The sequence below is a fragment of the Antechinus flavipes genome, chromosome 2 (assembly GCF_016432865.1).
Source record: "Antechinus flavipes isolate AdamAnt ecotype Samford, QLD, Australia chromosome 2, AdamAnt_v2, whole genome shotgun sequence".
NCBI lineage: Eukaryota > Metazoa > Chordata > Mammalia > Dasyuromorphia > Dasyuridae > Antechinus > Antechinus flavipes.
Genome location: NC_067399.1, coordinates 82,690,090 through 82,703,288, shown reverse-complemented (window position 1 = coordinate 82,703,288; position 13,199 = coordinate 82,690,090). Strand labels below are relative to the sequence as shown.

At 33.5% G+C, this 13,199-nt stretch overlaps 1 protein-coding gene across 2 annotated transcripts in view; it reads left to right on the top strand.

The window, feature by feature from the left end:
• SOS1 (SOS Ras/Rac guanine nucleotide exchange factor 1) overlaps positions 1 to 13,199 on the top strand; it is a 172,527-nt gene that overhangs the window by 129,255 nt on the left and 30,073 nt on the right. For both annotated transcript variants that reach the window (XM_051975136.1, XM_051975137.1), the window contains exons 13-15: positions 393 to 496; positions 1,382 to 1,604; positions 3,633 to 3,752. In XM_051975136.1, coding sequence (XP_051831096.1) covers positions 393 to 496; positions 1,382 to 1,604; positions 3,633 to 3,752 — 447 coding nt within the window. The remainder of the gene's footprint in view (positions 1 to 392; positions 497 to 1,381; positions 1,605 to 3,632; positions 3,753 to 13,199) is intronic.

Genomic DNA, 13,199 nt, shown 5'->3' with positions numbered 1-13,199 from the left:
ATTGTATATATGTGGTATGTATATATAAATTTCATTTAATTCTCCCTATAATTCTATGATGTAGATGCTGTTATCTCCATTTTATAGTAAGAAAACTGAGCTTCAAAGAGATTAAGTTGACTTGTCCATATAGTATTGGACACAGAATTCATATCCAAATCTTCCTAATTGAGAGCTAGCACATTATCTCCTATACCACAATGCCTCTCAATTATCTCCATATCAGAATTATAACATAAGTCTTTGAACAGCCTCCAATCAAAGATACTATAGAAAATTGACTAACAGACTTGAGGTTTTTTTTTTTCCATTTAGTTCTCACTGACCAATATATGAGGACAAATTTAAATTCTTATTTAATTCATTCATCTTTTTCTTTTTTTGTACCATAGAGTACTAAATGTATGTCGGCATTGGGTAGAACATCACTTCTATGATTTTGAAAGGGATACAGATCTTTTGCAACGACTGGAAGAATTTATTGGAACAGTAAGGGGTATGTTTATTATGTGTTTTGTCTTTTTAATACATGTGGTAAATACATTTTATAGTAAGTCATATTAGATGTTAACCACTGGTTAATATAATCATAAATGTGCTAACATGAGCTATCACAACTGGTTTTTTTAATGGACAAATTCATTAAATAATTTATTAATCACGTCCAAAAATAAATTTAATTTTTTTTACCCTATTGATCAGCTCTTTATTTAAATTTACTATGATTCAATTGGTTTTTTTTTTTAACACTAAATAGATGTATTCTTAAGACAAGTAAAATCAGAAGTGTAAGTCAGTTAATAGATAATAATGTTCTCCAGGAGAAATTAAGAAGTCCCGTTGCTATAATCACCACTGGATACACCAACATTTCCTGGTTTTCTCATACAGAAAATAATATCATAATTTATTGATGGATATAGCAATAGTATATGTAGTATAGATATAGTATATGCATATAATATTCATCATTGATAGAATTAAAGTCATGTTCTATTAATCTGAGTTTTCTCATATCACATTTTGCTGTAGATTACTTTGAAAAATGTACATTAATGTTATTTAACAGTCCACTTTCTGGTTGTCATTTATAGTGTATATCCCTTGTATAAGATCAGTCTAAAATAGATATCAGTAATAGGTGTGTTATTCACTTGTCTGTGATGAAACCAGGAAATTAATTTAATTATTTAACCTTGATTAAGAGGCTGATTTACTTATAAAGACTTTTCACTTTGTTAGTAATTCTAAGCTTTAGTCTATAATATATAAGGGTACACATTCCCTTATATATTATCTTAATAAGAAAAATTGAATAGAATTCAAATGTAACTTTTAATTTTAAAAAAATACACATAATTTTTCATCTAATCCATTTTAGGCAAAGCAATGAAGAAATGGGTTGAATCTATCACTAAAATCATTCAACGGAAAAAAATGGCAAGAGACAATGGACCAGGACATAATATTACATTTGAAAGTTCACCACCTGCAGTTGAATGGCATATAAGCAGACCTGGACACACAGAAACTTTTGATCTGCTCACCTTGCACCCAATAGAAATTGCTCGACAGCTCACTTTACTTGAATCAGATCTCTACAGGTATGCAATTTGACAAACAGAAGAAAGAACCATGATTTTTATGCAAAATAATTCCACATTAAAATATTTTTAAGCACCAATTCATCCTATATCATTTTTTTTTCTGTTGTGACAGAAATTATTGCCTGCAAAAAATTTAAATTACTCATAATCATCTTTTGTTACAAGATTATACTAAGGCAAAATTACAAATGCTTTTTTAAAAAGCCATCTGAAATTTTAAGCTTTACAACTTAGCATACATATAGAGGGGTCTTTATCAAAGTGTTTGTATTTCTGAGGTCACTCTATTGTGAGGTAAATCAATCTTTTTTTTTCTTTTTTTTTTTTAAGTTTTCCAGATATGCCAACAACTAAGCCAACACTATCCTAGTTCAACAGCTTTTTTTGGCATATTATTAGATGAAAGCATTTTAAATGTAATAGTAACAGGATTTTCTTCACTTTGAATAGGTACTGGACAGTGGACTATCCCACTTAAGTTTAGGGAGTCTGATCATCAGAAAGTTGGCCACTGGGCAAATACACTTTTTTGGCATGACATAAAAACTTCAGAAGAAGGATTATTTTTCCCAATAAAATCATGAGTCATCTAAAATGTTAGGGGTGTTTAGAAGCTTGTAGCTTAAGCATCATCTTGGATGAACCATTACTGTCTCTTAGACATAACAGTTAAAATCAGCAATGAGACAAAGATCAACCTATATATAATGTGTTAAATATAAGCCACAAGCTAAATTTACATATAGAAAATTTCAAGTTTTGTTATCTATATCAGGTCATCTTATAACATCATAAGAAATAGTACTAAAAAGTGATCTTAATAATAGTCTACTGTATGAGAAATCCTACAGCCAGGATTCCAGATTCATAATGATTTTAATTCAAAGTGACTGGCCTATTGTGGAACTATTTTTGTGTCAAGATGCTTATTTTATAATTATTGAAGGCATTTTATTGGGTTAGCGCAAATCGGATAAAAAGTGAATCTTGATGCTTCTTTCCCAAATAACTTTGTAATTATTTTAAAAACAATATTCACTGTTTTAACAGATAATCTAAAATAATGACACTGTTTCATACTCTTTTATTCCCTTCCTCAGCATTCCTAAGCTCAGAACAGGAAATTCCCAACTTATTTATTATTTATTAGCCACCAAAACTATAAGAACACCACAGACATATATAATGCTAGTATTTCTGCTTATTAAACTTGCTATTAAAATAACTTGTGTACATCTCTCTTTAAAATCATGGCCAAATTATCCCTAAAAAATGCCTTTTCCTAGTAAATTAAAAACCTGTTTGTATTTAAATTTTCAATCTTATTTATTTAAATGACTGCATGAGAAAACTAGGAACATAAGGGCATTTATCCATCAAAAATAGGCATAGTATTTTAAAATAAAAGACATTAAAATTTTGCAATATTCATTTTCTATCTACTTTTTTGTAATTAAGTTTGACAACTTATAAATTGCAACTTTAAATCTGATAATATCAAAATGTTGCCCTACCCTCTCTGTCTACTTATTTCATTATAAAATTTTATCTTCAAATTGGTCTGTTATCTTAAAGAATTAAATAACATTTTATAGTGCATCGAAGAGGCTTCATTCGCTAATTCAAGCCCCAATTCAAAGTTGAAATTCTGAGACATGCATGTATTAAAAAGTCACAAAATCTGTAGAAATAAATTCATAATCTTTATTCTGTCAGAAAGCTTTTCTACATGTTACAATAAAATGGCAAATATACCATTTGTTCCAGATATTAGGGATTCCACTTTGAGGTGATTTCCAATTTATTCTGTCTTTATCTTGCTAGTGCATAGATGTTTGCACTGCATTAGATGGTTGTTATCCCCAATGCCTTGGCAGTATTTGGTATGTAGTAGGCACTTAATAAATGCCTGACTAACTTGTAAAGATGCCTTTCTAGGCAGTTGCCAGGTGCTTAATAAGTGTATTTTGACTATGTTTTTAAAAGTATATTTATATAATTAGATCGCATCTCTTTTTTTTTCAGAGCTGTACAACCATCAGAATTAGTTGGAAGTGTGTGGACAAAAGAAGACAAAGAAATTAATTCTCCTAACCTTCTGAAAATGATTCGCCACACAACTAATCTTACTTTGTGGTTTGAAAAGTAAGTTATTTGAAGCTTTCTTTATTTTAATTGTCCATCAAAATAATTTTATTTTCAGAGACTGGAACTTTGGGTATTCTGTAATAGCCAAAGTAATAGGATACATGGTAAATAGGCTTCTATAACTTAAGAAGTAATTGGATTTCCTCTTACTTGTGCATTAATCCTTTTAATTCCTAGCATAATATAACTTACTAATTTTTTAAGTGCTTGCTTCTGATTTCTTGTCTATAAAGCAAAAAGTAACAAAGTTCAGATGGCCTATAGAGAACATTTTTCTGATAAAAGCTTACTGGCTATTTGTAAAAACTTCTTTGCTCTCAAAAGGATTTAACTTACTGGATGGGAAGAGATTGGTTCAGTTGTAATTTAGGTTTGAGGGGCCATCATCAAGTAGAAATAGGCATAGGATATAAATATGTGATAGTTATTCATGTATGATTGCCAGACCACTGAATATTAGCTTAGATGTATATGGCACTCCAAATGTTTACAAAACATTTTCCTCATTACAACCATGTGAGAATAAATAGTATTATCATTATTTTACAAAACATGAAATAGATATCCATGCACTTTGTGCTTTGACCATTATCATAGCTAGAAAGTGTTAGAATAACTCAGAACTTCTGACTCCAGGTTCATTGCTTTTTCCACTTTACTATATTTCTATTCAGAGTATTATGTAGTTGAATTTAGTGGTTAAATTTATTGTATCTTTAGTTTGGTCATCTAAAGCAGTTATATTTGGGCTGCTTCAAATTCAAAGGGATTTACTTTAAGAGTTTCTGATATGTTTTATCATTCTTTAATGTTGCAGATAACTTTTCAAGTGATTTTTTTTCCCATTTATTACACTACTTTAAATATAGCACTATATTTAAATAACAAAAAGTAGGAAAAAAACTGTCCAACAGTTGGAGAAAGATAAACAATTTTATATGAAAGTCATCTCACTCTAAAAAACAATAGTCTTGAAAATCTTGGGAATACTTGATATGAAGTAATATAGAAGGAAGAGACAAAAGACCAATAGAGTTCTACTGAAGCTATGTATGTGGAACTGAATTTCAACGGCAACAGAACTTGAGTAAAATAGAGAAATATATTAGAACTGACTCATTAAACTTAAATCAGAGGCCTTCTTTTTCTTTTTAAAAATTGCTCTATTACTTCACAGAGTTTATGACTCATTTGCCAGGGAAATGGTCCCAGTCACATCCATAGATATATAGATGACATTCAGTCCTATACTTCTACTAAGGATCACAGAATTTTTAGACAGCTTATGAACATTAACTTAGTTGCTATTGCTCTTAGACACATTTGTCCAGGAATAGAACATGTAGATATGAAATCATATCAGTCTTGGCATTTGTTCATTCAAAACTCAGAGAAAGAGAGTAGGCAGTTGGGATTAGGAGGAAGACCTCTGGTAAAGTGTGCTCTATGGTGGCTTCCTATTTTAACTAATCATTCTTGCTAATAAGATGCAGTTAATGAAGTAGTATAAATTCTCAGTGTCCTAGTTATGGCTTTGGCTTCCAACATGGATCTCCTCTGAGTGTACTTAATGTAGTCTAGCTGTTTTTCCAATTTTCATTTTTGTTTTTGTAAAATTATCCCTAACATGATCCAACAATCCAAATGTGATACCTCTGGAGGGGAAAAATTTTGTTGCTGAAATCTTGATAATCTTGTTCCATTTTTCATCTTTTCTTTGTTCTATTACCAATTATTAAATGTGACATGATCTGAATTAAATGGGTTGCTCACCAAATTTCTTTACACATTTTTTCCCCTCCGCAGTTTTTTGTATTTTTTATGTAATAATATTACTCTTAAACTATTTCTGGCCATATGAAAAGATGCTCCAAGTCATTATTAATCAGAGAAATGCAAATTAAGACAACTCTGAGATACCACTACACACTGTCAGACTGGCTAGAATGACAGGGAAAGATAATGATGAATGTTGGAGGGGATGTGGGAAAACAGGGACACTGATACATTGTTGGTGGAATTGTGAATATATCCAGCCATTCTGGAGAGCAATTTGGAACTGTGCTCAAAAAGTTATCAAACTGTGCATTCCTTTTGATCCAGCAGTGTTACTACTGGGCTTATATCCCAAAGAGATCATAAAGAAGGGAAAGGGACCTATATGTGCACGAATGTTTGTGGCAGCCCTGTTTGTAGTGGCCAGAAACTAGAACCTTAGTGGATGCCCATCAATTGGAGAATGGCTGAATAAATTGTGGTATATGAATATTATGGAATATTATTGTTCTGTAAGAAATGACCAACAGGATGATTTCAGAAAGGCCTGGAGAGACTTACACGAATCTTGATGCTGAGTGAAACGAGTAGGGCCAGGAGATCATTATATACTTCAACAACAATACTATATATGATGACCAATTTTGATGGACCTGGCCATCCTCAGCAATAGAATGAACCAAATCAGTTCCAATGGAGCAGTAGTGAACTGAACCAGCTACGCCCAGGGAAAGAACTCTGGGAGATGACTTAAGAACCATTACATTGAATTTCCAATCCCTATATTTTTGCCCACCTGCATTTCTAATTTCCTTCACAGGCTAATTATACAATATTTCACAGTCCGATTCTTTTTATACAGCAAAGTAATGGTTTGGTCATGTATACTTATTGTGATCTAATTTATACTTTTAATATATTTAACATCTATTGATCATCCTGCCATCTAAGGGAGGGGGGGGGGAGGGGAAAAATTGGAACAAGAGCTTTGGCAACTGTCAATGCTGTAAAGTTACCCACACATATAACCTGTAAATAAAAGGTTATTAAAATTTTTAAAAAGTAAAATAAAATAATATTACTCTTCGTTATCCCTAGTAGGGATTATTGCCTATTGAAGGCAGGAACTTTTTATTTGGGTCTTTATACCCCCTCAACTCTTTGGACATAATGCCTTTCATGTAATAGGCACTTAATGAACACTGGTTGAATTGTTGAATCTTCTATAATATTTCACTAACAAGTTTATATTCTAAATTGATGTTGCCTTCTTTCTGTTGCTGTCTAGTAGTAAAACAGATCAAGAGTTTGCTGAATGGAGTGGCTTTTGTTAATCTCTTCATTGTGGCAATTGACTAAAATCATTTAAACTTCAGTAGGAAATGGTGGCAGTGTCTATTTCCTTTTTTTTTTTTTTTTTTTTTTTTGGACAACTACTTATTTAAATAGATCAGATACAAAGTTGCACCTTTTGCAAATTCCATCATCCCATTTTTATTCTAATTGGGTATTGATTTTTATCTTTGCTTTAACAAACTGATAGATCATATATGATTTGGAAATGACTCCCTCTTTAGTAAATGGTCATTTTCTGTCCATTATAATATAATCTATTTAATTTTTTTTGTTGATATCATATGGATCTTGCCATGTCTTGCAGCTTCCTCTTCCCTTTCAAATCACCAAAGAAAATAGATGTGATAACTAATATGGATATATATTTTACATGACTGCACATATATGTATAGCAATATTAAATTATTTGCCTTCTCAATGAGGAGGAAGGTAAAGAATTTGGAACTCATAATTTTAAAAAAACTAATATTAAAGGGTTTTTTACATGTAATTGGAAATAAATTTTTTAAAGACTACAGATGTGTTGGAATATACGGAAGCTACCTAACAGTGGCTGCTAGAGATCCAACCCAGACCTGCAGAATGGATCTCCTCTTGTGAGAGGATAATACAAGGAGACTGAGAGGCAGTTGCTACTCTCTGACTGTGAGCAGACATTGCGATGTCTGTCCTCTCTCCTCTTCCTTCCTCCAATTTATCTCATTGCCAGTTTGCAACACCTGTGTCAGCAAAGGCTGCCTTGCAACTCCAGATGTTATGTTCCACAGCTGTGGGGGCTCTCAGAGAATTGACCTGTCCCTTAACAATTCCCCGGTTTTTATTTTTTGCTGTTATTTTCCCCCCATGGCATGGTTCTCATAGTGAGGAATGCAAACAGCAATATCACTTCTGGATGGTTGTACAGATGTGATACTCTGATTTCTAAGATCTTTTCCAATTCAAAACCTATAGACTTTGATGTATGAAGCTACCCCATTTCCTCTAAATCTTTGATTTCTTTTGTTTCTTATTCACAGCCATTTTCTTCTTTCTAATGGATTTTTGGTAGCAAATATATATGCTCCCAGACAACAAGTACTATTTGAGTATCTTTGTATTGTTTCATTTTCTTCCCAGTATCTAGGATAGTATCTTTCACATTTCAATCATGTCTGACTATTTGTGATTCCATTTGGAGTTTTCTTGGTAGAAATGATGAAGTGGTTTGCCATTTTCTTTTCCAGCTCATTTTACAGATGAGGAAACTGAGGCAAACAGGGTTAAGTGACTTGCCCAGGATTCCATAGCTAGTGTCTGAAGCCGAATTTGAATTTAAGAAGACAAGTTTTCCTGACTCCAGGCCCAACATGCTATCCACTGCAACATCCAGCTGTCCACGTTTCATATAGTACATACTTAATAAATATTGAATTAATGAATAAATTTCAAGATATGATTGATAGAATTAATTTCCTCTTGAGATTGCTATTAGGGTCAAGTGAGATAATATAGATAAAATTTGGGAAATTTAAAGAACCATATATATGCTAGCCATTTTTTCCCATATGCTGCAGATACATTATCACTATATAAGATCATGTTTAAAGAAACATCAACTATATTAATATTTACAAGCTATCTTAAAACTCTGGTTCTTGATCCTTTATGCTACTTGGGTATTATCATTACAAAACCGAGAAGAAGCCCCATGGCATTGAAGACTTTATATATAAAGTTCTGTGTATTGTGTGTGTGTACATAGACTTATATATTTGCTTTGTGTGTTTCCATTACCATACAAGTTACTCCCAAATAGATGGGGAACTATTAGAAGATTGGTCCTTAGAAAACTACTTGCTGCTAGAACCCTAGTCTACACCTTTCCAGCAGAATCCAACTTTACAGAGTTTACATTCCACAGGCATAGCTTTTTTTTTTTTTTTTAATTTTAGCTTTTTATTTACAAGTTATATGCATGGGTAATTTTACAGCATTGACAATTGCCAGACCTTTTGTTCCAATTTTTCCCCTCCTTCCCCCCATTCCTCCCCCAGATGGCAGGTAGACCAATACATGTTAAATATATTAAAGTATAAATTAAATACAAAATAAGTATACATGACCAAACAGTTATTTTGCTGTACAAAAAGACTCGGATTTTGAAATAGTATACAATTAGCCTATGAAGGAAATCAAAAATGCAGGCGGACAAAAATAGAGGGATTGGGAATTCTATGTAGTGGTTCATAGTCATCTCCCAGAGTTCTTTCCCTGGGTGTAGCTGATTCAGTTCATTACTGCTCCATTGGAACTGATTTGGTTCATCTCATTGCTGGAGATGGCCATGTCCATCAGAATTGATCATCATATAGTATTGTTGTTGAAGTATATAATGATCTCCTGGTCCCCATAGGCATAGCTTTTTTTTTTTTTAATAACTTTTTATTGACAGAACCCATGCCAGGGTAATTTTTTAAAACATTATCCCTTGTACTCGCTTCTGTTCTGATTTTTTTCCTCTCCCTCCCTCCACCTCCTCCGCTAGATGGCAAGCAGTCCTATACATGTTAAATATGCCACAGTATATCCTAGATACAATATATGTGTGCAGAACTGAACAGTTCTCTTGTTGCACAGGGAGAATTGAATTCAAAAGGTAAAAATAACTGGGAAGAAAAACAAAAATGCAAATAATTTACATTCATTTCCCAGTGTTCTTTCTTTGGGTGTAGCTATTTCTGTCCATCATTGATCAATTGAAACTTAGTTAGGTCTTTTTGTCAAAGAAATCCACTTCCATCAGAATACATCTTCCCATAGTATCATTGTTGAAGTATATAATGATCTCCTGGTTCTGCTCATTTCACTCAGCATCAGTTCATGTAAGTCTCTCCAAGCCTCTCTGTATTCATCCTGTTGGTCATTTCTTACAGAACAATAATATTCCATAACATTCATATACCACAATTTACCCAACTATTCTCCAATTGATGGGTATCCATTCATTTTCCAGTTGCTAGCCACTACAAACAGGGCTGCCACAAACATTTTGGCACATACATGTCCCTTTCCCTCCTTTAAGATTTCTTTGGGATATAAGCCCAGTAGTAGCACTGCTGGATCAAAGGGTATGCACAGTTTGATAACTTTTGGGGTATAATTCCAGATTCAGCATAGCTTTTGAGGACCCTAGGTGACCCGCATGTCACAATGAGTTTCTGAAATGAAATTGTAAGATTTCTCTCTCCCTTAAATGCTCTGGGATCTGATATCCATCCCACAACTACATTTCTTTTTAAAAGTTGATTTGAGAGTATTTTTTCAGGTGCTTGCCCAAAGTGTCAGCCATAGTTTTTGTTTCTGCTCTATTGGAGCAAACAAAACTTTTAAGTATTTAGAGATCAATCCTTAAGCTCTATGAGAGGGGGAAATCTAAATGCTTGGGGGGAAAAAATCATACTGCCCCCAAAATGTAATGAAAGCAGAATCACAATGGACCTTAAACAAGTGTCAAATTTATTCACAGGAAGAATTAGTACTACAGTATAATATGCTTGACAGATAATCATCTTACCTCTGATTAGGGATCTCTAGTGAGGAGAAAGCCATAGCCTCCAAAGGCAACCTTTGCTACATTTCTTATTGCTACTAAATTTTCCCCAGATATTAATGCTAAATTTTCTGCTTTATAACTTTTATCCAACTTTCTCACATAATCAAACTATTTGAAAAGTAATTATATATTTATTGAGGATATCTTGATGAAGGTATCAGAAAATAACAGTTGGATTTTCACAAATCACATTCTACAATAGAACACATCTATACAATCACATCCTTGATTGAAAGCTTTAGAGGAATTTAAGATTCCATTTTTTTAAAAAAAGGCTTTCGATTCAGAAAAGCATCTTAATTTTAAAAACTCCTCCAACAATATCTCTCCTGTAGAGGGCCGGGACTCTAGAGAAATATACTTGAAATAAGATGTTAACTCAGTGGAATTGATGAGATGATGATTCTCTAGTTCACATATATACTTAGTACTTAGTATGGTGACGTAATAGTTCTCTATTTCACACATGTTCAGTATGCTGTTATGATGTTATTGTACTAATGTATATAAGGGATAAGAAGGACTGGAAATGAGACATTCTATCCTTGAGCTGGTAGCTCTCCTGCCTCCTGCACTAAGATCAAGGTTTGTTCTGAAGACCTCCAGAACGCTAACCCAGACATTACACTCTCCTATGCCTATGTTAGAAGCATGTAAATTTTCTTTAAAAATGTAATAATAGAGGTAACTGAGGATTTGAAGTGAGACATAAAAGAAATTGAAACACTAAAAGTGTTTGATTTTTGTTGTGAAAGATGCCCAGCAACATCGAATACAAATTGAAGAGAAAGTCCCTATACACAGTGACAGCTCCAGAATCACCTGTTTTTAAAATAGTATTGTACTTGATTGCATTAAATTCTGGATTATAACAGAACCTCCTAATTAAAAGTATAGCATGATACAAGAGTTTTACCTAACACAGGAAAACCAAACAGATGAAGAGTGGTTATTATCCGGGCCATGATATTCATTTGGCTAAACACTTTGTAGAGTCAGCTCATCAGTACATCTGCAAACAATACGGATAGACACAGAACTGAACCCAAGATTTCAACAGTAGGTAGAGAGTGGACTGGATTTAATTTGAGAAGTTATACAAACTAATACCCCTAGATTTTCCCTAAAACAATCTTTTTAGTATCAGTATTCCTCTGGTCATTCTGTATAGCTGCAGCTCATTCATGAAATGCCAGAGTCTTAGAAGAAAGATAGAGTCTGGGGAGAGAGAGGAGGAATAGCTTAGTGCAAGTGAAGAATTATACTGGAGAAGCCACAAAAATATCATCCTGTTGTAGTGCAGTAGCCCTAGGGTTAATGTCATTTGCCTGTGCTTAAGTCTTAGCTTAAGCTATGAGCCTGTGTTGTTTCCTAATGTCTATGCTTTGATGTCCTCTCTTGAAAAATGAACTTTTCAACCAGCCAACATCATGTTTTCCTTCCAGCCTTATCTGTGTGATGCTATGATCTTCAGAAAAACTTAAGTGGCTGGAAAGGATGAGGGCTGGTCACCTAGAATGTTGGCAATGGTTCTTCTTTGTGAACCGCACTGGAATCTACAGTCTAGAAAAAGCGCATTTAGCAAATCCCATGTGCACAAGAGGGACAATAATTAAAATGCAGAGACGGGTCAGGTGAAACATACTTAAGATCTCTAGAACTATAAGACTACATTTTGAAATCACCAGTAGCTTAACCTCACTGTTTCCTGTTCATGTGAAGGACTCTCATTATCCTTTTATCATTCAGATTTGAATCTTGAAAGTATCCTCAATTCATTCCTTTTCTTTACCCTATCCCCACAGAGATATCTTATAGGTATCATTTGCCCAGTCTTGATGTTTTGTCTAAAATATTTTGGTATCCTACTTTAGCACTTCGTTGTCTCTTGTGGACGACTTGCAATGGCCTCCAAACTGGTTTCTCTGCTTTCAGTGTCTCTCCTAATTCTTCTTTACACAGTTGCAAAGTATTCCAAAAGTCTTCATGTGGTGAGGTTGAAGGAAAAAGAGGTGAACAATTCCAACTGCTCCCATGTGAATCCTTATAGCACATTGAAGGTGCCTCACTGGGCAATCCTTTCATTGATAAATTTTGTTTGTCAGAGTAGACAAACCTAAACAAAACACCAAGTTATGTTCCATGAAAATGGAATATAAGCCAAGCAACATAAGAACAATTAAAATAGATAATATGTATAATCTTAATTCAACTCAAGTACTTTTAAAGCACCTATTGTGTGTCCTTGGATTAAAAAGTATATTGAGGAGGCAAGTAACTGAAAAGTGAGAAGAAAAGCTTTGAATACCAGACAAAAGATTTTATATTTGGCCTGGAGATAATAAAGAGATACTGTCACTACTGGTGACAGTATCATAAGAGAGAAGGGTGTACATACAGGTGATGCTATGAAGGCAACAGATTTGGATGAAAGACAGAAGGGGATGAGAGTGAGGAATCAAGAATGACACCTTAGTTTCAGGCCTAAAGAACTGGGAAAATAGTGCTGCCTCACAGTGTGTAATAGGAAAGCCTGGAAAGGGGAAGAATCTGAAAGGAAAGATAATGAGTTCGATTTTGAACAAATTAAGTTTAAGATGTTGATGAGATATACAGTTTAAGATGTCAGAAAAGCAATTAGAGATGGGAGTTTACCAGCAAGATTCGGGCTAGGCAAATAGATTTGAGAGTCATCAACATCAAGATAATTCAAATCAAGC